The 26525-nt window shown below is 40.4% G+C and overlaps 1 protein-coding gene across 3 annotated transcripts in view; it reads right to left on the minus strand.

The window, feature by feature from the left end:
• Nucleotides 1-395: 395 nt before the first annotated feature.
• Nucleotides 396-26525, minus strand: part of ddah1 (dimethylarginine dimethylaminohydrolase 1) — an 86868-nt gene continuing 60738 nt past the window's right edge. For all 3 annotated transcript variants that reach the window (XM_080473803.1, XM_080473804.1, XM_080473802.1), the window contains 5 exons: nucleotides 23661-23760; nucleotides 20109-20182; nucleotides 14689-14808; nucleotides 8569-8712; nucleotides 396-4056 (listed from right to left, as the gene is read on the minus strand). In XM_080473803.1, the coding sequence (XP_080329929.1) occupies nucleotides 3940-4056; nucleotides 8569-8712; nucleotides 14689-14808; nucleotides 20109-20182; nucleotides 23661-23760 (555 nt within the window). In that variant the 3' untranslated portion in view covers nucleotides 396-3939. The remainder of the gene's footprint in view (nucleotides 4057-8568; nucleotides 8713-14688; nucleotides 14809-20108; nucleotides 20183-23660; nucleotides 23761-26525) is intronic.

Consider the following 26525-nt stretch of genomic DNA (forward strand, 5'->3'; position numbering starts at 1 on the left):
AAGTTTCTACAGTTTTCCACAGCTCCACTGATTTATTCCTCGGCACATTGTTTTTGTATTACACTTTTACTGTCACTAGGTGGTAGTGGAGATCAGCAGGAAAAATTGCATGTTGACTACTGAGAGGGATAATGGGCTGCTCTACATCACTGCCAATCAGAGTTTGGTCATTAGTTGGTATTTTACGCTTCCGTTGCAAACTCAAAACTTTGTGATCAATCTTAACTTTGTGCTTCAGGGTAATGCAAGTCAATGTATCACCAGGAGCTTAGAGGCAAAATTGGAATTAAAGTGACATTAATAATGTTAAAATGACTGGAGGGAGGAGGTCGTAACATAAATGAACAAAAATAAATAAATCAATCAATGCAAAGACCACACAGAAAAGTGCTAGATGTTAATTTATTACACAATGTAGACAAGAGGCTCAATTTAAGATGATTCAAATAATTATTACTCACAACTTGGCTGAAAACCATTAGACCCGAGGTAAAACATGGGCACAGCATTATGACTACAGGGATGGGTGATTAGTAAGAGTATAAATAAGGGTAGGTGTGGGAGCATTTACTCACAGTTTGTCCTGCCAAAATCTTAAAATGTAATAAATATTAGGAGAAAATGCTTGTAGTGTATCTCGATACTGCACAGACAATGAAAGGTTGATTGAGAATGCAAGTTCAGATACAATCGGGTTACTTTTCCTAAATCCAAGTGGTTGACTTCGTAGTATTCAGGCAGAGTTGGACTGAGTTCACTGCTTTCACACTTTTTAAATGGCAGCTCATCATGTCCACGGCGTTTGCCAGACTGTATGATATCATGACCATAAATTAGCCGGGAATCGCGTATGAGTCAATAGAGGGGAGGGAAGGGGAGGGGGGCCCCCGAGTGCATCGAGAGTAAGACAGTGGAAGTTTAAAAAGAGTCAGTGTTTACAGACGTACAAGCCTCTCCTCCCAACACAAAATTCTTTCCGCGTTTCATCACTGCCCACTTGCCCGTACGCATATGTGTATGGAGGGAGGCTGAATCACCTCCTGATGTCATTTCCTCCACTTTCACTTACAATCACACAGAGAAACAGCATGGCTTCAGACGCCCTGGTACCTCAACAAGTACAGGACGAATGGTGGCACAGGACACATGGTCACATACACTAATGACATGTCAATAAGCCTCAAGCATGAACTCTCCAACAACAGAGATAAGGCCACAAAACAGGTCAACAAACTCCTACATGGGAACACACCAGAGGGGGGGGGGTTCAGCACACATTGGTTTCACAGCACGGTCTGAGTAACTACTGGAGGAACAACTGCTTGTTACAACCCGGCTCTGCTAACAGAAGGACGTTGAAGTAGGCAGTAACAATAACCAGGTGAGTTTGGGTGAAGTGAGGGTTTTATTGGTCCTTCTCAGGTGTACCATGATTACACAGAACCCCAAAGACAATAATATAACCAAGGCGGGCCAAACAGGCATTGCCCAATAATACAAAGGTTGATTTACGATAACAAAAAGGCAGCTTCTTCACTGGAAGGCCATGAACTAAGGTTTCAACCAAGACAAATTCGATAACCAAGAGAGTGGCAAAAGGGAAAACAAAACACCTAATTAACACAAAAACAAAACAGCTGGTGCCGAACCTGAGGTTCACGATAGAATAAAGGTTAACAAAGTTCACACTGTCAAAGATCAGAGTGGAGCCGGGTTCAAAAGATCTCACACAATCGAAACACACACACACCAAGGTTCTGGGGGCAGACTGAACAGACACCACCTGCATCAGCCGCCATCAGGAGTCTGCTGGAGCTTCTTAAATGGCCTCAGCTGACGGGCGGAGCTGAGCCAATCAGCAGTCATCCCCCAATCAGATTGCGTCACATCAGGACGGGAGGAGGAGGAAGGCGGTGAGGGTACCTCCTGTCAAACTGAACACAAACAAAGAACCAGAGGCGAGGCCTTACAGCCTGTGGGCTGTCACACTGCTCAACAGGAAAAGAAATAGTGAGAGAAATCAATAGTGAGAGAAAACCGCAGTGCATTCGGAGTCATTCAGCGGGAAGAAACTCATTGATTTTCCAACACGGAATTGGATATTAGGAGTAACTAATGTTTAGATGTTAGGGCAAAAGCTCCAAGATCAAATCCATTATTTAATCATAAAAATATGCATTTTCTATTTCTTCGGGATTTGCACAGCATACCGAGCCTCATAGATATGCAGACAAACCCCAAGAATCCATCAATTTGACCCCAGAGGGGATTCAACCCTCGACAGTCCTTGCGGCATCACTAAGCAGGTAAATGCAGCTGGCAGCAAGGACAAAAATCACTTTCATTGCTGTACAATAAAGAGGATGACAGAGAAGTTACAAGTAATACCTCAGGTCTCAATGGCCAAACTTTGAAAATATTGATCACAACATCGTAACAAGTTACAACAAAATCACATTGATCATAACAAAAGCTCACATTTTCTGGAGATTTTTAATTTATTCAATCTTTTTTAAGAACTGTATTTGAAGAGTGATAAATCAAACCATCCTCATGGCCAAATGAATATTTTCAGTTTTCCACTAATCTGTCATTATGGAGAAATTTGCCACCAATTAAAAACAAAACAAAACAAAGCTCAGCAGGAATGATGTTTCAAGACACTTTGTGGTAGCAGGATGGGTTTTTTTTCCCCAACAAAATACAGTTCTTAAAAATTGTGTTTCATTTGCAATTTGTTTACACAAACACACACAAATGAAATCACAGCTAAGATGGTACATGTTAACAGTGTATGTCTATCATGGAGATTCTGTTTTTTTTGTTACCTCTTATGTCAGTGTTAGTTATGCCAGGGGTTTTCAAAGTGTATAAGGACATGTCTGCCCAGCATAGACTGACAATTTAGCCACCTTTATTAAGTTGGTTTTCTATATATATGGTTCTTTTAAATCAAATCAGTCAAAGCCTTGAAGATGTAAACTTTGTCAAGATGCCATATCTCTGTCTCAGTGTTGGATGGAGTTGTAAGGAGTGAAGTGTTAGTAATGCTGCTTGGGTTGCTTTGAAATATTCTGTACTGATAATCTGGGCTCCGAAAATAATCTGGTTAATAGCACACTGTGGCAGTGGAGCATCACAGCCACTAGAAATTGATCATACTTGAAATTACCCAACCAGATGATTAATATTTTTCCTGGTTTATTTCTCTCCTCTGGCTCTGCCCCCGACCTCCACCCTGATGTTCCCTCCACCCCAGGGAATGCACACCCCACACTTTGAAAACCACTGAGTGTTATGTCATTAATAAATCTGACACAATCTGACGTTTTGTTGGGTACCACTGCTTTGTTCTCTGTGGCTCTATTCAAGACTTGTAAACATTGAACAGGAAGTAAATCTGGTCTACACACAAGCTACAGGCCTTCTGAAGGTTTAATGGGTGAAAGGTTGGTCGTTTTGATGTAGGATAGTATCTTCCTATATCACACAAATCTGCAAAAATTAAGATTATATTTGAGGGAAAATGCGGACGTTGTTATCAAGACATTTCAAGCCTGAAAGTCTGGTCTCTTGTCCAGTGTGAGGTTTTTAACACACAGCATCCTTTAATAAGTGGGAAAGAAATCTAATTTTAATTTAACAATCCTACTTCTTATAGAGACCCATGATCACCTGAAATTAATAATTTTATGTCGTTTAAACGATTCGCACACTTTAAGGGCTTTTGTGTAATTTGTGAGAATCCATGAGTAAAAAGTTGACTGATTGTTTTCCTTTGATTTGATTTGATTTGATTTGATTTGATTTGATTTGTTTTGCCCTCAGCAGCACTAAAACTGCCCTACTTTTTAGCACCTAGAATTGATTTGCTAAACGTCTGACTGCACAGTATCAGATCCAGGGTGCACTACGTTAGGATGCCGCCGGCGGGCCCTCTCAGATGTCGGCCTTCTTGTTGATGAGCACGGAGCAGCACGTTATGGCTCCATCAACTTTGACCAGCTCCATGTTGGCCACGGGGATCAACATGTAGTCCTTCAGCTTCTCGAACACCTGCGCAGCATGTGGAAAAGACAGCCGTGAAAAAAACCCAACATGGTTTATGATATAACAACACTCATTTATTTTACTTTGATTTGAATGATCATGACAGTGTGAAGTGAGTAGAAGACCAGTTTTTTTTTTGTTGTTGCTCCTTCTGTACAAAATCTGACTCAGTTTTAGTTTCGTCTAAACGCCTTAGAAAAAAGACTGAAATCCAACTCGCCATGCAGCAGTAATTAAACTGCAGGCAGAACTTATGCAACACTTAAGTTTGTTTATTTGACTTGTCAACCTGTAATTTTCTGTGATATAAAAGCGCTGTGGAGAGACACAAGCTGTGAAGCAGGAGAACAATCACGTATATGTACATATACATATATATGGGAACCATGGGAGTGGGAACCATTACATATTGCGACACCTTCCAAAGACCCTTGTAAAGTAGTGTGTCACCCTGTGGACATTTTCCAGAAGAAAACGAGTGTTTTCCTACAACACTTCCAAACCAGGATTTCTTTTTTTCTTGTTTCAACCCTGCTGTGATCATGAGCGAGCCCTGTGGCACGGTCAGAGGGACCAAACTCAGTAAAGTTTTATCTTGCGTTGAAATAAGGCTGACAAAGCCTTTGGAGATCCAGATGCAATGTCTAAACACCATCGTGCTGAATCGCCCCATAACTCCTGGCTCCTTGTACCCAAGGCTTTTTTTTTTTGTAATGCTGGTAAGACTTCAAATCAGAGCTCATCAATGAAAACAAACCACGACTTTACTCCAACATTATTTCACATTTTCAAGAGCATGGGTAAATAATAGAAAAAAATTTATTCCAAATTTGTATCCTCTGTTTTGAAGCTAAGGTTTCACAGATTTTTTTTCCCCACCTGTGTCAAATAATTGCCGTCACATATCATTTGAGTGTTTTCACATATAATTCCCTTCTTCAATGGTGTCAAAGGTCTGATGACTCATCCTGCACTCATTGGGTGTTTCCTAATTTTGCATCCAATAGAAACCTGTAAACTTCTCAGCCTATCCCTCACCAATGTGACGCTAATGTGGCTTCACAGGGTGTCTCCTCTCAAGCTGGAAGTGTCCGGGGATGAGTAATGGATAGAACAGCACAACTGCCTGGAGAAAATGCCAATTATCCTTCAAAGATAGAGTGTTAGCCAATATAGCCAAACATTTTTCTCATTGCCACTTCCTGAATAAGTCTTAACCATCGGTGGCCATCTCAATGAGAAAAACTGGGACATCTTGGTGTCTTGCAGATTTCCCACCTGATCTCTTTCGGGGGGTAAATATAAACGACATCATACAACCGACATGAGTGTTCAGTTTGTGGACAGAGGCACCATCAAGGTAACAACAAAGTCCCAACAGGAACAAAATACATCATTTGTCGCCCGCATCGCCCCACGTTTCAGCAGCCCGATGACAGAAGGAACAAACATCTTAGCAAAAGTATTTGTCCTCACTGGTTGTGCTAAAAAAAAACCTTCAGGGCAATACAATTAATTCAGAGGAAAACATGTGGTCCTGTTTGAAAACTGCTACCAAAGCTTTTTGGACGACCTGCCCCGAGCAAACAAATACAGTAAAAGGTAAAAAAATAATTAACTTTACTTTTACACAGGTCCTCACAATAAGTCATGCCAGCTTGTACCATAGATTTGGTAAGGGGGGATTGATAAAGTCCTCTCTATAGAAGACTGGTAAAACATGAACGAGAACTTTTATATGAAAAAAATCACCGTAGAAGTCAAAAGTTAAAGTTATCATCAACTGTGGGCTACTTCAGAAAAGTGAGTTTCCAGAGGGGATAAATATACCAGATTTTAATTCAGGAAAAAAAAAAGGTTTTAACATAAGTGACTAATTAAATGAATAATTTTCAGTTTTTCCAGTATGACAATTCATGATGGCACTTTTACTGAGCTCAGCTTGTTTTTTCTTTTTAATTTACATTTCTAGTTAATTTGTCATTACCACAACTTGAGATTTATATGCCAGGTCAGTTTGAGATGGTCCCATATGGGGCACTGGGTTTATATTTCAATGGACCTTTTGTCTGCTCAGTCTCTTTATCTCCAAACAGACCCCTCAAGGAACTACGCCGCTTGTTGCCCATTAAAAGGTGCCCCCATCCCTACCCCTTCCGACCCCACCACCCCTCTCTCATGACCCCCTGCCTTTGTCGAAGCAGGACTCTTATGCAACTTCACAAGCGGGCTAAAAATAGGCCGGAGATTAGGACAGACAGTGTTTAGAGTCAGAAAGCAGCAGACGTCTCGCAGAGCGTCTCAGCAATTGTGCTGACCAATCTCTACATCTCAGCAAGGGAACACGCAACAAGTTCCCTTGGGAAATGGACCAATTCTAGACCAACTGTGCTAGACATTACAGTCCCTGATAAAACTGCCACTTCATGTGTTCTGCTTCCATTTTCTTTAAGCTACAGACTCTTAAAAATAACTTTTGGGCCAAAGCTGGGTCCCAGGCCAATTTCTGGCAGAGTTTGAATCTTATTAAGGAAACTAGTTCATGGAAGAAACATACATTTCTGAAATACTGCTTGAAATGTTCTGTGAAAAGGTGCTCCCACAGCAGGAAGCATGACGTACACAAATACATTTTATTATACTCAAGTTGAATTCCCTCAGTCAGTCTTCCTGGAAACGAAAAAAAAAAAAAAAAAGAAAACGTTTGCTGTGGATATGCGGTCCAAAGACACATAGTTTTGTGAATTCTTCCTTCTAAAAATAGTTGCCGGAGGTTGGGATTTCAACCACAAAGTACATTTTGAGGCCTGAGCACTGTCTCTGCAGGCTGTAGGCTGCCAGGTAGAATCCAGTGAGAATCTGCTAGAGTCACTGTGATGTGGAGCGACCCCAAAGCATCTCAACAGCCACAGCTCCTGCTCAGCCTGTTCAGACCTCAACAGGCAACGCGAGACAATTACATGCCACTCAAGTCAATGTGCTCAAGAGAAGAAGTGTTGTGCGTGGACAGCCCATCTTTCCGAGGTATATTATACATTAAAACTTCAAGTATTACAGGTACAACAGTTGCACACTCATGTAATAGGAACCACGAACCAAGTCCCTAACGCTTGCACACCTCCAAAAATGCAAGTGAGTTAATGTCAAATGCATTAAGAAGTCTGACAACAACCCAAAATAGCAACTCTGCTTGAGGAAAACTATGTGCAAACTATGTGATCTTAGAGTTAATAGTGTGACTTTCAAAGCTGATGGTTGAAAGTTTATAGCCCTGCTTTAATTGGTCCACTGTTGTCTGCTCTGCTAGTAAAGTAGCTTTATTTAAATGTTTATAGATTCTCACCTCATAATGACAGTGGTCATAATGTTATCATTGATATGTGAAAGTATTCTCTCAAACATCATCTAAACCGTGGATCAGTCAACAGGACTTTTGCCTCACAATGAGAAAGCAAGAAAGTGATTATACTGTACTGGTGGCCTTCTTCTGTCGAGTATGCAGGTTTTTCCAGTAAACGTTATCCAGGGCACTCAAACTTCTTTCAAAACATATATGTGAGTCTCTGAATTGGTCATGAGCATGAGTACGTACATGACTGTGCCTGTGTGATACCCTGCAAATGACCAAAAATCTGCTGGGACAGTCCTTATGCTCTGGTAGCCTTACTCTGGACAAACTGCTATAAAGAAAAGTGGGTGGTAATTGCTAATAGCATTGCTTCCGCTTTGTTGTTTTTTGAACATTGTTTAAAAGTCCTACTACATAATTGAATTAATTATTAACTTTGAGTTGCAAAACATTTTTTTTCATGAACTTCTATAATGTTTTTGTGGAATTCTGCCATTCATTTTGCAGTTCAGCACTTTTTTTTAATCAATTATGGCTGATAAAAGGTATTGTTTTTGTTGTAATATTATCTAACTGACATGGGGACACGATTGCATTTTGTTACCTGTGCAATAAAACCCCCAAAAAAAGCTTAAAAAAGCAATTACTAAAGCAATGCCACAAAAATCCTTCATCAATATCAGCCAATCTATACCCTCCCATGCTCTTAAACTATACATATATTTGTTATAGCAGCTTTAGGATTGGTTTCTGAACAGCTCTTATCATTAGAGGTGCACTTCTGGGAAAAAAAGAGCACTTTTAATGTCTTTTTCTTTCTGCGACTTTAGTGTCAGTGGCTCCAAGTTTATAGTCTGATGTCCACAAAAGGTCACTTCATATCAAACTGCAGGATCCTTTGGCTGCGGTGAGCCTCCAGCGGTCTGTGTAAAACAACCACGTAGCTCATGTAGGGTTTCCTTCAGCAGCCAGTATTTTTTCTGAGGTGTCTGGACAGGAAGAATGGCAACAAAGAGGAGTGCTCTTTAAATCCAAACCACCAAGCCCGTCTGGTTGTTCTGATGGTGGTCCTTTCTCTCAGAGGTGTAACCTCAGGATTGTAGATGAATGTGTAATTGTTTGTGTTATAGAAAATTACAGAGTGTGGATGGTGAAAAGTGCCGGATTACCTTGGCGCTCTCTGGATACTCCGCTGATGTGGGGTGCAGCAGCACGTGACCTTTGTTAGGCAGGTTCATGTAGATGCAGTTGGCGGCCAAGTCGTCAGGCACGGTCAGTTTGTCATAGCGATGGTTGCTCATCTGCTGCATGGTCTAAGGGATTACAGTGAAGAGAAGGGACATATTTAATAGATTACAAACAAAGCTGTGATGTTCAGAAAGACAGACACAAAATCAGCAACTTAGGTTTTGAGTGAGGAGAAAGGCCACAATACTGAAGGCAGCACCACAGCCCTCTGCTGGCCAAACCACTGTGGGCGCCTGGAGGGGTTTTAATGGAGAACACAGGAGCAGACAGACATTCCTTCTCAGCAGATGTCATGTTATTTATGTAATCTGAAGGGGCTGAAGGTGGGACGGACTACAAGGGAAGGGGAGTGAAGAAGACGCCCGTGTTGCCAAGTGGAAGTCGGGGGGTGAGGATGTTTTGACCAGAGGAGAGGCAGGTGCCTCTTAATGTTTATGAGCAGAACATCTGTGGACGGATACCTCAGAGACATGGAGGGGACGGAAGGTGGAAAGCGAGAAAAAAAACAAAAAAAAACTAACTCAAGTGTCAACAGTCACAAAAGGTATTTTGAGAACTGAGATCAGGTTTAGGTCTTTGAGTCTGCCATTTTCTATTTCTTATTCATCCTCTTTTTCTTTGGTGCTTTATATTTACTTATAATATACAATATAATATAGAATATATTATTTACCTATTCTTAATTTGGAAAAGACAAGTCGGTTGTCTGGGAGAGTTTGGAGCCCAAGATCTGGCATAATATTAATATTTTCAGTCAAACACAACAAAAGTTGTGCTGGCACAAGAGTGATCTGCAGGAAACTGCATCATTTTTCAGTTTTCATTTTGGAAAAGAAACACAGATGGTAACACTTTCAGAAAGATTGCAGGACAATAGTACGACAGTAAGAAAGTACGACAGTTGAAATTGCTGTAAATTGGCCAGGCCACTAGTTAGTGGTGTGTTTTTTTTGGGATATATGAACATACAGATGCGAGCAGACACTGTGATGGTGGAGGAAATCGTTTGAAAATGTATTGGGTAAATGTGCAGAAAATCATTTGATGAGATGCGGAGTTCATGTACAAGTACTCTGCGGTTCACATTAGCCGAGTTTTCTCTGGACATGGCTGTGTTTCAAAAAGTTCTGTATTCCACATTAAAACAACCACCGTTCACTTTTGGAAATGAACAGACAAAATTAAAGTTTACTTGAAAAAATAGTGTGTAAACAGCGCATAGGATAACCGTCACATCGTTGAAGTGAAGGTGACCAAAATGAATAAGCTATCCAGCGAGCCACAGCTCAATTAATCTTGTATTACCACTTTGTACCACAAGATGGTGTAATGAGTCAATCAATCAGGCCAAGGAAGAAGAACAAGCAGCAGCAGCTTCTGACAAGAGTAAGAACAGGTTATATGACTGAGTGGCGTGCTGAGACTTTCAGCTGTTTGTGTTTGTTGGTCATCTTTGTGATTATTGTCCTTCAAATTGAAGAGTCATTTTCAGCGAGTAAACTACTCTTTCGGTGCAATTTTAACTTATCAAAGCAATCTTTTTTCCTAACTCACTTTGCTTTGTTACGTCTCATTTAATCAATCACCAGACCATATGTGGGTTGTAATAGTCACCAGCCAGCAGCAAGGGTGATGTCCGCTTGACGAACAGAAAGGCTTGAGAGGATTGAGTGAACGTGATGACACAATTCAACAAGTGTGGGAGGAAAACGTGTTTTTTTTTTGTTTTTTTTATGAGCACAATGGGCTTTGTGGCTGGAGATGTTGTGATTATACTTTCCACTGACTGGGCCTGCTGCAACAGGGAAGACCGGGGTGTTAACAGAGCACTAAAAGGCTGATTCCTTTTTGAGCCACACAGAACTACTCCTCACTTAGTATTACACCAACAGGATTGTGGGATGGATATACTATAACATTTCTTGCACATAAAATCAAGCCATTTTTATCTAAAGAAGTCATTTATTCAAAACATGATTCAGACAAGTGGCGGAAAGAGCTGTTCTGAGTACTCTGTAAGGATTTCCAGTAGAAATATATTCAACACACGAAGCAACAACTCTGTTTGTTGGAATAAAAAGAAGAACAATGGCACAGTTAGCATAAGTAGTAAATCCCATCAATGAAAATGGGGAGCTTAATAAAATGTAGTGACAGGCTTATACTCATTGTATTATCACTGCATAAAGCAAACCTAATTGTACCTTTAAAAGCAACACGTTTCATACATTTAACAGTCAAATTAATGTTTCACATATGATCAACTAAAAAAAGATTAGAATAACTGTAAAAGTGCTGTGAAAGCAATTTCTGAATACAGAACCGCAGGCAGTGTGTCTCACATGTCTCTGTGTGTGTAACCAGACAGATTTCCAGGTCACTTGTGGGCGTGTTACGTGATTGCAGCGGCCCTAAATGAAAACACCCGAGTCCATGTGCATGACCGCCAACGCTGTCTCTCACACACAGGGGGATTAAGAGCGGTAGAGGGGAGAGTAAACTCTGACTCCACCAAAAATCACAGTTGTCCATGTTTAATTCTTTGTTTTCTCAGTAAAAAATTACGTTACAATCGTTTTAAGCTTGAGAACAAAATGTTTTTGTGAAAGATTTTGAATTAAAGGCAGCTCCTTTAAAAAGTTCATCAACTAAAATTACATTTTATTTAGTTTTTAGTTCATGATTAGTGAAGGCACACACACACACACACACACACACACACACACACACACACACACACACACACACACACACACACACACACACACACACACACACACACACACACACACACACACACACACACACACACACACACACACACACACACACACACACACACACACACACACACACACACACACACACACACACACACACACACACACACACACACACACACACACACTTCTGCATAGTCACCCTGGCCCTATGGATCGATAGAGCAAGCGTAAATCTACATCAAATCAAAACCGACTTCTGGACAATGCCCAAGGTCCAGTCAATACACAGAGTGGCAGCCGGGCAGCTGAATGAGCTCACTCACAGCCTCTAAAACAACAGTATTTACCGTAAAGTAATAAAAATCTCCTCTGGGCGATGACAATCTGGAGCAGTTAACAGAACACTGACAATTTACTGGACTCACTGCTTTCTATTAAGGGGATCAGCAGAATCTTCTTGGCTACTTGTAGTAATATCTAGAATGGTCACTTTAGAAATCTGTTGCATGATGCCTTTATAACTTTTACACTGTGCTTTTCACTGAACAACTGCAGCACATACAAGATACAAACCTGAGGGAGGCTGCCTCAAAATGCACAGAGGAAATGAGTTTGAAATTGCTTCCTGCTAATGTTTGATAACTGTTTGTTATTGCATTTCAGTTTGGAAACACTATTTATCAACTGTATATAGAGTGTTTATTGCTTCACCTTAAGTTGTCCAGTGAAAGGCGACGTGAACTTGAAGAAGGAAAAACGATGGAAGGGGATGCAGATGTATTCCCCGATAACGTTAAGAACAGAGCTTCGAAGAATAATCCAAGTTTCATGCAATTGTTTCTATTATGTTATTACCTATGACTGCTACTGAGTCTACAGCTATCTCATCTCAGGATCAGAATACAATCATAAACCAGGAGAACTATAACAACTTTGCTACCATCCACATCTCCAGCATATCCATATTATAGACGCTGTCATCGAAACATGGGCTCTGATAATGTTGACTAATCACCAAACCTAACAATTCCAGGCAATTATTGTCATCCTCAAATTAAAATATGTGAAAATAAGATGGCAAAAAACATAAGCTGGTGCAACAAAACCACCACGCTGTCCCGGGGGCTCATTTTCCTCCACTATTATGTAAATGTATGCTTCCTAAAAATTGTAGAATAAAAAAAAAAAAGAAAAAAGATCTACTTTAAACCGTGACTTCAAGATCACAGTTTGCACAGATACTTGCTCTGAAGACACACACACAGTCCTGTATAACTGCGTCATTCACAAAAGCTTATCGTGAAAGTTAAAAGTGTTCATGTCTCTCTCCCTCGCTTGGGTGCATGGGAATGTTTGTGACCACGATTTGGTCAAAACAGGCAACAGTCACTATGTCGTCACTTCATATTCTAGAAAACTGATGTAAGAATCCTTGGAGGTGAACGTCTAATTCTGGGCAGCAGGACAATGACATCATGAATCAAACTAGGCTGAAATAAAAGGGTGACTGAAGCCTGCCGGGGAGTTTGCCTCAGGGAGGGAGTAGTGTATGTGAGTGTGTGTGAACGAGTGAGAGAGAGGGACGACAGGAATGGGTGCTGCAGCCTCTGACAGCGGCTGTATTTTGGGATGATGACTTCATGAGTGAAGCTTGGCAGTGACAGCAGGAGATGGATGATGAAATCCATCCGGTCAATGCGAGTCCTCATGCTCGGGAGAATGAAACACAGACACACATATCCTCAGCACTCCCGAGTGGAGAGAAAGCCGAAGTACAATGAAAAAATATTTCAAATCAGATATCAGCCAGATATAACACACAGTCTGTGCGCTCATCTATGAAATAAAATTAATTATAAGCCATTTAGACGTACAGTGAATCAGATAAGGCCCTCGTCTCTTGCCAGAGAATATCCTAAATCAGCAAAATGTAGCTCCCTATAGACAAATTGAATGAGCTGGGCTCCAACTTTTACTTATACAAAGTGTCTTTGCTCCAATGGAACACAGATGAGATGCCTCTCATTGCCGCAAGAGCTGCATCCACATCCAAAACAAGCACTTCGAATTCATTAAAACTGCATTCATAAGATCCCACTCCCCCCACAAAGAGAACATTACCTAATTACAAATCCAGGGTTGTTAAAAGTCCTTTAAAACAGGAGCTAATTGCTGCAAGAGAAGGTGACGTAAGCCGTAATTAGAAAGCGAGCGCTGTGTCATTAAGTCTCGCTAACGGCCACTCCTCGCTCCAGCAGCTAATTACTGGGGTGATCAAACAGGCAGGAATCTTAATGAGTCGACGCTGGGATATAAAATTAACTAGCTTCTATACATATGCATGGGTTCCGGAGTACTTGTATACACATCAGCAATGCAAACATGCTTACAAAACCAGTGCCTCCAACCTTGTGCTTCTCATTAGGACGTGCTGTCTGAGGGGCTCATTTTAAATGCCCCTGAGATACACTGGGATTTTTACTCGACTTCAAGCATCCCTGTGACTTCCTGTGCTGGTATGACACTAAGAGGCAATTGAGACGAAGACCTAAAGAAGCACTGTGGAGGCCAAGGGTAAATGTCCTACTATGTTAGGCATCATATGTACAGTAAGTCTGAGCTTTGTAAAGTCAGAATGTATTGATTTTCAGTCATGTCCATTATTAAAAACAATAGGTCACATGTTGACGTTTAGGAATTTTAGTGACGATTCCACAAGAGGGATTGGCTGATGTTTATTACTCTCCTGGTGTAAACGACCAATCTGTCGCTGTCATGGCATTAACCGTCTCCTCTTGACGTTGAGGACTAGTCTCCTGAGTTTCCATTGTTGGGATTGAACTCAATCGATTCACAGGCATTTGTTCGGTAACGAGCTCAAGCTGTTTAATGGAAGGACAATACCTTCATAACTGCAGCTGGAGGGTGAGCGCCAGGGGCGATCCCAGCAGATTAACTGAGAGGATGAATTAATAAGGAAGGATTAAGGTGACAGGTGGTTTCAATGTGTTTGCAGTTGGAAGCTGCCATCGAGCTGAAAGTAAGGCAGTCTGCTCTGAATCAACACGTGCAATGTTCTGTCTTGTAGTGTTATTCCTGCTGAATACTTTGCAGAGCAGAGGACGAGGGGAAAAAAAAGCACAGGGCTGTTCATACTAACGGGTTCAAGGCAAGTGTCCAAATGAGCCAGCTGCGTCAATGTGCGTCATCGTAATGAAAACAATGCCAATGCATTGATTCAGTGGTCACCATGACGACGGCCATGGGAAGGGCACTGCCATGGCGCACATACATCAAACACATACACAAGCTCCATACTTTCAGGGCTTTCTGCGCCGGTTCACTGGAGCCGATGACAATGAGGCTTGGTCCTCCCATGCTGCAGAAGGACTTCAGGTGAAGCTTGTGCTGCACGGGCACCGTGGAGACAGCATAGTCCTGTAAAACACAAAGCAAGGATGATAAGCTTCATAAAGACAAGACAGACCCAGGAGATAAAGCACATTTAGTTAATGTCACCCATCTCTGGGGTCACACTGCTGAACAGTGAGGTGTATTACTTTGACAGTTATTGCCTCTTCACCTGCTGACTTTGCCCCCTTCGCTGTAATTTTGCATAAATACTTATTTGCTGAGAATGTCATGGTTTCTGCCCAACTGCCCAAAATAATAGACCAGTGAACAAGTGATAAGTGCGGGTACATCCTGCTCTGACAAACCACAACCACAACCACGCACTGCAGCTTCCTTCAGGTCAATGCAGTGTTGTACTGTAAAAATACTCGATTGCTTTAACTAAACTAAGTTACAACCACTTATTGATGATAAGAAGTAACTTGTTAATTGTTGGGGGTGGAGACGGCGACTGTAGTGCTACTGATGGAATCTCAATCAAATTGGTCTGCCTTGTGAATAAACACACTTATTTGGTTCAAAGTGACAATGGAAATGCTGTGGAACCAGTATACACTGTTTTAGTGCTGCTTTGGACCAGCATTCATGAGGTGCTTGTCATCCAGTGAACAGGAGTTTAGTGAAATAGTCGCATATCGTAACATATGCCCCCATCCCCTGTGGGATAGAGACAAAGCAAATCTTTATTTCCACAATTGCAGTAATCAGTGACTCTTATTACTGCCAGAACAAGTGGAGTTAAGGTGATTTGTTCTTTTATTTCAAGTTTTTCACAACTCTGGTTAATAGCTGACATAAGACCAGTACAAGCACTGCAGTCGACTGTGCAGAATTATCAAACAGGGTCTAACGTGACATTCAAATAAAGTGGAAGGACAGCTCATTGGTGGAAACAGCGGGAGTATCTGAGAGATGATGTCACTCAGTTAAGGGCTCATGGGGAGCCCTCAGCCTGATTAGAAACACTTTCTTTGGCTTTACAGAGTCTGCATACCAACTGTTGTCATCAAAAGTTTTACAAAAACACGATAAAAACAAACAAACAAACACTTGAAAAAACTGCTCTTGACAATAAAAATCTCTTGCTGTATTACTTCTTCTAAATTAAAATCTTAGATAACACTTTTCAGAAAGGACTGTCTGGCAGTATTGAAAAATAAAATCTAATTCAGCGCATAGGCAAACAACACTGAATGGGCATTTCATTTTTAATCTCCAACAGGAGCTGCCCTTTTAAAACCCTTCAGAAAAACAATGATATGCAATGATATGTTGCATTGTAAAATAAATCCTATGGTATGACAAACTATGGAATTGTTCATGTAAATATGTACTGAGAAAACATATGAGGAAACTTAAGAAGTCTTTGAATCTCTGAATATGTGTATAAAAACAGGCACATTGCAATAGCTCTCTTTGTGCAGAGCAGGGTCAAATGTACAGTCCATTACTCTGTAAGGGCCTATAGTGTCATAATCATCTTTGGCCTCTAACAGTTGATTTTGGACTGCTTGCTTGTTGAAATACTGCTTTTAAGCTGCGTTCTTTACAGGAAACAACTTCCCGTTCATATCTAGTTCATAAGAATTACAGCATGTCCTGTCAAAACACCATCAATTGTACCACTGACATTGTTTTGAGTTTCACTCACTGGAGGGGGTTTCCTCACTTTCCTCACTTTTCTACTTCACACATGCAAAGAATCACACTTTGTGACAGGTTCACATACTTCAAGTCTTGTGAGAGTTGCTGAAACCAGAGTTTGGTTCTGCTGAGATGCAAATTATGCAAATACATTTTGATGAGTGAATAAATTATAAGTTGTGCCTCATACAAATACTTTTTCTACTGAAATACATGTCTTTTCCTAATCATATAGTATGTTTTGAAAGGGGTTTCATGGGTTTTACCTTCATACAACTTATAGATTACTGCATACGTTTTTTCACGATTGCATAAGTGTGACATTATTCATTCAGCTACATGTTAACACTTCTCACGTCAATATTTGTACATCATAAACTCAATTTAAGCACCATGAATTATAGGACTCAATAACAGAACAACACAGCATGCAAAAAAAAAAAAAGAAACTCTGAATCCCCTCCTTGATGTTTTTCTGAACTCTCGTCTTGGCACTTCATTAGAAGAGTCAAGCAGGTCTTATGGGATTTATGTAATCTGAACTTTCTTCACCCCCCCCCCCTCCATAAACAGGATGTTTTTTGTGTAAAGTTAAAAATACGAATCCTCCTAGTCTCATTATCACGATGAATTCTCAAGAGAATAAAGGGGCTGATGCACTAATAGGCTGATGTTTTGACCTTGACTAACCCAAAAGAAAAAAGCTGACTCAGCGACATCGCACATTTGTCTGTTTTATTGACAAAGATTAAGAATAAACATAAAAGGAGTGGTTTAACTTTTATTCTACTTCCCATATAAAATGATTTCGTCAATGAGAGCGATTGTTCTGACCTCTGCAGAGAACTTTAAATAGAAGTGCTTCGACATCTGTACGCAGTTGCTGAGGACTAAACAAACCTGGCAAGAAAACGATCCTTAACCTGATAATGAAAGGAAAAAACAACAGCGACAGGAGGAATCCATCTGATAAAAAGTGGAAAAAACAATAGTTGGCGCTCAAGCAATTTTTCCTAGTGTCATTTGCCTGAGACGCATCATTGAGTCCCGCCTTATCAAAGCTGATAGAAAACACAAGAGGAATCCATAATGAGGAATTCTAATCCGACGCAGATGGTAAGATGGAAGCACTACAATAAAGTGATTAAAGTTACAGTAATGCGTTCAACTCCTGACATTATGACCAACCTCTGAACTGGCCGGCCTTTTGAATTCACATAAATCTGCTGAGTGATAATTTGCTGCTTCAAAAAAAGAGCAAACAAGCTGGATGGGAACCGTTTGTGTCGGTGAGCCGCTTAGTGAACCATGTAGTCTGTGGCCTGATTGCAGGCTGCAGACCCTGATTCCTGTTGTTTCAGCAATGCTTGGGATTTTGATATTTTCTTTGGGATGTGAGTGGACAATGGTGAGCTTGGCAAAGGTGAAAGGTTTGGGTCATATTAAAGGAAAAATCAGGGAAAATAGATGCGTAGACTCCAGATATAAACTACGTGTGAGCTGAGAAGCTCAGCAAAGTTGCTCTTTTGTAAAATGCAAAATGTTAAAAAATAAACTGTTAAAATTGTAGGGATTATTGGGTTCAAAAGGAACACTTAAGAAAAAGTAGGTTTTTATATTTTCATTTCATGTGCCATTTCATTTTATACTCTCGTCAATACCAGGTTTCGCTATTTTGTTGTGTTGTGGCACAGTGAGGTGAAACTCAAGTATTCATAAATGTAAGACTTGAAAAGAATGAAAGCTGTTTTTATATTGACAATTGCTTCAGCAAAACTAAATTTAGTGCATTAAAGTACTGATACAACTGAACAACATCCAGTGAGAACTGTGGTAATCCCACCTCCCTGTAAGTGGCTCACATCAATGGTGTGTCAACAAGTGGGGAGGCTCACTGGATTAATTGATAATGACAGAGGGAGAAATTGTCCATAAAACAATTAATGAAATCCCCCTTTCTTTTTTTTTTTTTCAAGCTATGTCATCAGCTGCATGTTTAATCACTGTGAACAGAGTTGACGGAGGTTAGCATCAATACTTGATTAAAAATGCCTTGAAGCCAGCTGAGGCCCGGCGCTAACCATTAATTACCGGCGGGACTCCACTACACCGATCAATCCCTGAGTGCTCTGCTCCAATTGTACAGAATAACAAAGCAGAAGCACTTCTTTTATTATAATTGTTCTCTGTAGAAGTGTTTCTATTTTGGGTTACTTCTGCATTTCTATCTGTAGATGCACAAAGCACAATCATTTTCAGACTTGGTGAAAACGGATAAATACGCACTGCAGCATTCTGATAACAGGTTCGGCGACAGGCCTCCTCACTTTTGTTATTATTTTTATTCTGCGGAAATTAAGTGCTTTTGTGTCGCCTTGATGCAGACTGCCGTTATCCAGAAAGAAAACAGCAAAGCGAATGCAGTGACGGAGGGGGAGAAAGCAGACGTGGTGGGAAAGAGCAGCGACTGGATTGAGGCAGAGACGGATGGGCGAAGAAATTGAATTAGAGAAAAGAGGAGGTAGCGCAAAATGGAAGCTAGAAAAACTCTTAGAAGAATGGAGTGATGATATCATTACCTTCCTGGTCTAAACCTTTTATGATTGATCACACATTTATTTCCTCCTTTCCTGTTTGCGATGTGCGATTGCTCGCAGAAGACGTTCATTGAGGAATGATTCAGACAGCGGCTCATAAATTCAGAGAGGTGGATGTGTGTTCAAAGAATCCAATCTTTGTCCACAGTTAGAAGCCTGCCAAATAATCATTAGTATCCTTTGAAATTTCACTCATGAGAAAGATTTATTTCCTGATGCTTATGAAGATGCTTCCACTGTAAGAGATATTGGGGTTAGCAGTCCCGTCTCACAGTGAGAAAACCTCTGGGCTTTGCATGTTCCTTCTGTACATTAGAGGGTCAATATTATGGGGATTGTTGTGAAGTGCAAAAACAGGCCGTCAAAGACATTCATATTATAATACTATAAAAGGACTTTAATCCTTTTGTGCATTTTACCACTTCAGCAGTTTTACTACACATCCACCACTTTGAAGGCCAATAGCAAAGTCTTCCATCCGAGCTACTTGAGGTACTAGATCAGTTCGAAACTCTAGCGATTTGCCCAAGGATACGTGGACGGAGGTTGATAGAGTGAGATGTGACATTGAAGGTCAAAACTTCGGCAGTAGCAGTAGCTTAAATTGAACACTTTCGAGTGGAAAAAATGTGTTCACACTGTGAGCCACCTGAATGAAGTTTTAATGACAATCAGAAATTTAGTCTAAAGCACCTGTAACTTTTCTGTAACTGTAATGTTGTCAAGAGCTTCAAAATACACACTGTGCTTAAACAATTAATACAAACTTTAAGATAGTTTTGAAATCAATCTTAACAGTTTCATTTAAGTCAATTATGAAACCAAGTATGCATTTGTTGTTTCTTGAAAATGTACCGAGACAACACAGGTTGATGTCTGTTTCGTGAGCTACTCCAGGAAGTCTACAAAAATGTGTTGTAACACATGTTAACGAGCTGAAAGGAGTGTGTGATGTTGTACCTGGTCAACTGAATCCTGATGATGAAGCTCTGCAAGGTTCTCCCTACAATTTCACTTGAGTACCTATTTCAGGCAGATTATTCGTCATTCTCACCCCATGATGCTTGAAACACGTCGGCTCACCTTAAATACATCTGCCAATATCTCTGCTCCTCTCTGATTGGTCCGTTTGGTAAGACCCACAAAGAACTCTTGACCTGTAAAAGAGACATTTGAAATGAATTTCTCATCGAGAAATGTGAATCTCTGAAATCTACAATTCTAAAACAAAGCAAAAAAAAAAAAAAATCCTTAACAACAGCTTTATAATGAGCATGTGGAGCTACAATAACCGAACACTGCATTCACCACTGTGACTCAACGCAGGCCTGTGAGGGAGGCCAACTGTGGTCAATATGGTGGGGCAAAAACAGACCGAGTCATGAATGGCTGGCAAGGCTGCGGCGGCACACTGAGCTCAGGGATGGTCTCCTAATGTTGCTGCTAAGCTTTTACAATACGAGCCATTAGCCAGGGCCTGCCAACAGGAAATGTTTTTACTCTGCCATGTGAAACCGATTTCAGCTGGAATGAGCCACGGCCCAGAGTCACTGTCTCAAAACCCAATTAAGTGTACTATGCTTTTTACCCGTGGCCTGTGCAGAACGCAGAAGACACTGACCTACATTTTAAGCTCAGGCAAGACGGTAACAGAATGTACAGAAAATGTAATAGGGACCACAGTGTTCTCAGCTTTCTGCCTTCATCAGTTTTATTACCCGATGCCCAAGGGATGCCGCGGCACGTTTCGCAGAAGCACAGAACAGCACACGGTGTGGGACAGTACACAACCGTTTTCCAACAAAAGTATTTTCAGGGGGAGATGGGGCTTGGTGTACCGAGGCACCGGGTCATCGAGGTCACACCGAGGAATGTTTGTGCAGAGGATCCCAAGCACAGATGCAGGCTCGCAGACACGCGGTCGTCTGCTACCTCAGCCATCCATCAGCAAGCTGTGGAGGTCATGCTATTTCACTGTACCCTTCTGTTTCCTGTTTACCACTAATATCTTTACTCTAATCGTACAGTAGTCCTTATATGAACCGAAGGTTTACAGGTAACATGTGATTTGCAGGTTATTGAACTTATTGAACTCGCTGATGCTTTGCAAGGATTTTAACTTTGTGATAATTGATAGTGTGACATTTAAGCAAAAAAACAAACAAACTACGGTACACTGTGAATGAATAAGAAGTAGATGACATAACATTTCTATAGTTTATTTATAGTTTTTTTTATATAAGTACCTTAAAATAGCGCAATTTCTGATAAATGTTATGTTTAAAGTGATTCTGCTCAAGGATTTAAAGGTACTTAATATTTCTGGACCTTTTCTTAACTTGGTTGAGCCTGATTTCTTCTACTCCTTTTAGGCATAAAAAGCTAAATAGAAACTATATTTAGGAAAAAAATACCCATTGCAAACCGCATATATCTTTTATCTTTATAATTGTGTGAATATAGAAAAATGACATTACTTTGTGCTCAGTTTCAGAAGCTCTTTTGACTAATTACAGACTAAACAGAAAAGAAAAGGAAGGAAAATAATGCTTACTGACGAATGCTGCAAGATGAAACATTTGCGAATTGTGAAAAATGTCTTTATTTTGAATGCCCTATAAATGTGCGATGTTAAAAAATTCATTCCTGCATGAGAAAAAGTGTTAATCAGACCGACGGGTGGCCTCTCCAAAGCTCCAGTGGCCTGAAATTGTAGCGCTAAGTTAATACTTGATTTTAGATCTTGTTGGCTAAATAACAGGAAAAGTATTCATTATAAAGCAATATGTTGCTTAAGTCCTGAAAGTAGTATGAACTTCAAAATGTGATACCAGTCTGTGTCTTCTTGTGTCTTATTAAAAGATCAACAAAGTATTTCCTGCTAAGCTATAATTTCAAATAAACATGTGTCTAAGCTTTTAAACGTTTGTTCTTGTCAGCATAGTCATGGTAAAATGTCTAAAATTAGTCATATAATGCTTTGATCTCTGGCAAACTTGACTGAGAAAGCTTTATACAGTGAAAGTGCAGCTGGTAAAACCTTTAATAGCTGCTAAATATAACTCCAAGAAAGACTAATTCCTCCAGCAGCACGACTCCTGTTTTCTTTCTTTCCTTTCAACCAATTTGCTCTTTAGCGATTTTCTGGCTGCAGACTTTGACTGTGCAGTTCAAAAGATAAATTGTAATGATGCATTTAATGGCGAATCATATGCCAGCAATGAAAAAAACAACAATTAATTAATAAAGATTTTCCGACACACAACATTTGAAATAAACATCCTCTAACTTTATACGTTCCATTACGGTACAAACTAAATAGAAAACCTAAAATAAGCAACCAGCAGAGAGCCATGGTGAGGTGCCCACAGAGCTTGTGTGGTAAAGGCTATAGTGGTAACCTGTTGGCAGTGGGATTCAAACCCGCGAACCTCAGATCCAAAGTCCGCTTGTCTAACCTCTAAGCGACCACTGCCACATATATGTGAAATGATGAAGGAAATAATAACCACCAAGATGATTATCCTCGAGGCTTCTCATTACATATCATGTTATATAATGTGTGTTCATGAAAAACAGGATGGTGAAGGTACTGCCAAACATATCTGTATTAACTCTGGCATAACAGGACCTCCCTGCCCTAACCACAGAAATGATAGGGCTCGACAACCTTTTTGAAAATATAAAGCTATAATCTGGGCACTGATAAATATGAAGAGCTACTTCTCAAACACTTCCTGAATATTTAGAGTTGCACAGTTCAATCAGGCTCAAGCTTGATCGATTTAACCATCACAGAACACAGTTGATAAGTTGAAAGGTAGTTTTAAATGTATAAGCATATTTTTATGAGATTGTTCAAAATCACACACTGTTTTTGTACTTACCGTCACTTTCATGACATCAGTCCACATTTTTAGTGACCACCATTTCCTACAAACATGCCCTGCAGATTACTCACCATTTCTCTGCAGGCTATCAGGCGTCCGGCCTTTCCTGTGTTTTCATACGTTGTATTTCCACTCCTGTTCACTTTTTCATGACGTGCCTTTGTCCTGTTTTTGTCATAAGTATACCACAGTCTACCAAAGTGTTAGATTAACGAGAACTTGTAAGACTGAAGGGCTGCATTGCGATTACCACTCTCATCCCACAGCTAAAAGACCCCTGGGTCAATACTGGTATTTAGGCCATTTCTGTGCAGAGTTTACATTGCGGTGGGTTTTCTCAGGGTACTCCTTTTTCCATCTATAGTCTAGAGATGCCAGGATTAGGTGGGATGATGTAAACCATAGGTGTGAATGTGTGTGGTTCTCTGCGTCTCTGTGTTGGACTAGCCACCAGTCCAGGGTGTAGCTTGACATTTGTCCAATGCCAGCTGGATGGGATTCAACTCCTGACAACACATAGTTGGACAAAGCCGCGTAGAAGATATAGAGATGGATAGCTTTAATTGGCTCTATTGAATTATTTTATTTGCTTTTTCAAAATGCAAAGAACTATGATCAATCTATGATTAATCCCAAAACCTGCAAACTGTCCAATAATGGGACAAAGACGATCTCTCAATGGCCTGACAGCATGGAACGTTTGTGAATCCTAAAATAGAGCGAGAATGAGGGCAGAGTGACAAACCTGTGAAAAGGACATCTCCTCCATCCAGCGTTGCATTCTCATCAGTCATTTCCACAATGTTCAGCTTCAAATTCTTCAGAGTTTCCTTCATTGCCTCCGTCTGGAACAACCAAAGGGACACAAGCAGAAATACAGTTAAAACATCTGCAAATATTAAACGAAAGCCTGAACCGTGATGACGTAGAGTAAGCTACCTCGTCTTTTCCTATCTTGGGGGATATTTTAACGTGGTCTAATCAGACATAAGTAAACAAATGATGAAAATTTGGAGGGTTTTCTGCATATTCGCTGGATTTCTGCAAGGCAGAGGGTTAAACAGGGTCCAGGTCGCTGAGACTGAGCGCCATGAAACAAAACCTTTTCCCTGCAACAGGTTGAGGTGACATCATAGCAGTGAGCCATGAAATGATGTCATTTTGTAGGAAGCATGTTAAAAGTTTTACAAGGCTTTGGTTGTGGAAAACGGGTACACTGGAGGACAGGCACAAACTCCACTAACGCGTCTTCCGCTACTTGTGTTCTGGGTCATCTGCCTTTCATATATTTATAGGAAGGAAGTGCAAGGATGGCTGCCACCCGGATATCATTAGCATAGAGTTTGAACCATCTTCCCTGATGGAAAATTACGGGAAATTCACATTCACCTGCATGCATGTGCGCTCTGCTGATCTTGAGACCGCGGAAAAGAAAAGGATTTTTTTTTAAAATTTTTTTTTTTTGGCTGAACATTGGCTAGTCCACTCGCCTGTCTGACCGCCCAGGGTGATTTTTACTGTGCTGCTTTTTGGGGTTCCTGTGGGAGTAGTTTCCAAGGCCAGTCATGTTAGCAGGAGCATCAGTGTTTCCACAGGCCCTATCTCGCTATGACCTCAGCCTGCTGTGGCAAACATAACGATCCTGCTTCTCTTCATCTGCGGAAAGCTGAACCATGAGGTCATCCAGGTGGACCGTCATACACTTCCAGATAAGCAGAGGCCTGCATAGATACACACACACACACACCAGTGCCCCAATATATTTTCATCTGCACAAACATGGATTTATGGTAAATTTTAGCTACGAAGGAGGACGATGCTTGAGTTTGACACTTTACAATTCATGAGCAGTGTTGGGATATACTGTTATGACACGATATATTTCTATAATGCTGTTTTTGGCAGTTTTTACAGATTGTTTGGTGGAGTTGCTGAGCTGCTGTCTCTTTCACTTTTGCTCATATCTGTTAGCTTAAGCATTAGCCAAAGTTGCTTACCAATTCACTATGGTTCACTTAATTCTTATCTAGTGAAGAAAGAGCACCTAATCAATCTTAAACTAAGTCATTATTCCTAACATTAATATAATTTACTGACTAAGTAACATTAGCAGCAGCGTGTATACACAGTGCAGGGAAAACTGCAGCCATTTAAACTACGTATCTAGTATCTTCCTCTTACTAACCACTGTAACATCATCTGAACTTAAGTAAATTAAACAGCTCAGCTCATGTGTCACTATTACGAACAGTAGTATAAATATGTGCATATCATTAATTTCTAATAGATAGAGAAAGTTGAAAGTAATTGAAATTAATTTATAATTACTTTTGCCTGGAACTAGATTAGTGCCTGGACTACTTTTCATTAAAGCAGTAAAGAAGTGAAGCAGATGGTGGTGGTGAAGAAGAAGTTGAGAAGTAAGATGAAGTCGCTTTGACCCCTTCCTCAAAATTATGAGATTGTAGATCCAAGTGGGTAAAAATAAGCTTCTTTTAGGCCTCAAATTACACAATAGAGTAACAGGACCTCTATTTTGAGCGTAGCTGATCAAGAGGAGCAGAAGGGCCTCAGAAACAGCCAAATGGGTCAAGGTCCTTAGGTCAGCTCAGGATACCCTGGAGAGATATCTCAGTCAGCTTGGGAGCAGGTCTGGGTCTCAGAGGAAAAGTTGAACAAAGTTGTGGGCGACTGAGATGTCTTGGCTTCTCTGTTGTTTGAAAAAAAAAAAAAAAAAAAGCCTTTTTATTTTTATTTTAAAAACAAATCTTCATTTGTATCCCTGTTTCTTTAAATGGACTCATGACCCAGTAGCTCCCAACCACAATGGCTTCCCTCCAAGTCGTCGACTTTCCAGAAGCCAGACATTGGAATCCCACAAACTAATCAAACTTTCCTCCTTCCTCCCGTTTTATCTTTGCTACAGGCATTCTGCTCATCTTATTGCTTTAGTTGATGAGGGAAGAACGCACTGTCCCTCCAAAGTAAATGAGCTAAAAAAAAAAAAAAAATTATCAGTGGTTTCAAAGGCAATGACAACAACAGTGGGCACATTGACTACAGCTAACACTTAATCATGCTGGTATTTTCTTGTACATTTCCAAGCCACTCTGTTATTTATTTAGTTTGGTTTGTGGGATGGGAAGTGAAAGATTGAATCAGGGTCTTAGGAACAATCCAGATGGGTGACGGAGAACTTTGGGTTTGTTTTTTTGTTCAAGTCACATGTTGTGCTGTCTTTGTGTGTCATTGCAGAGGAGTGCAAGCTTGTCATTGTAAAACTATTTATGTGCACCACTGATTTCATTTATGAAGAAATTACTAAAAAGAGAGAAATGCGTCAATCAGGCACTGAAAATATCCAGAGTGCATAAATTACCTGACCCATTAAAAGGAAGAAATAAAAGCCCCAAAAGATGAGACCTGGCTGAGATTTTTTAGAGGACAAATTAGCAAAGGCAGAGGTTCAAACACTTCACAGTGTGTACGATCTCAGAAAATATCGAGATCTCCAGCATTCTGGCTAACCTAACATACAGTAGCGGAAGCTTACCCGTTAGCTACGGACTTACTTTTTATAAATATGAACGTCATATGTTTTATATATTTT

The sequence above is a fragment of the Lipophrys pholis genome (genome assembly GCF_963383615.2).
Source record: "Lipophrys pholis genome assembly, chromosome: 10".
Lineage (NCBI taxonomy): Eukaryota > Metazoa > Chordata > Actinopteri > Blenniiformes > Blenniidae > Lipophrys > Lipophrys pholis.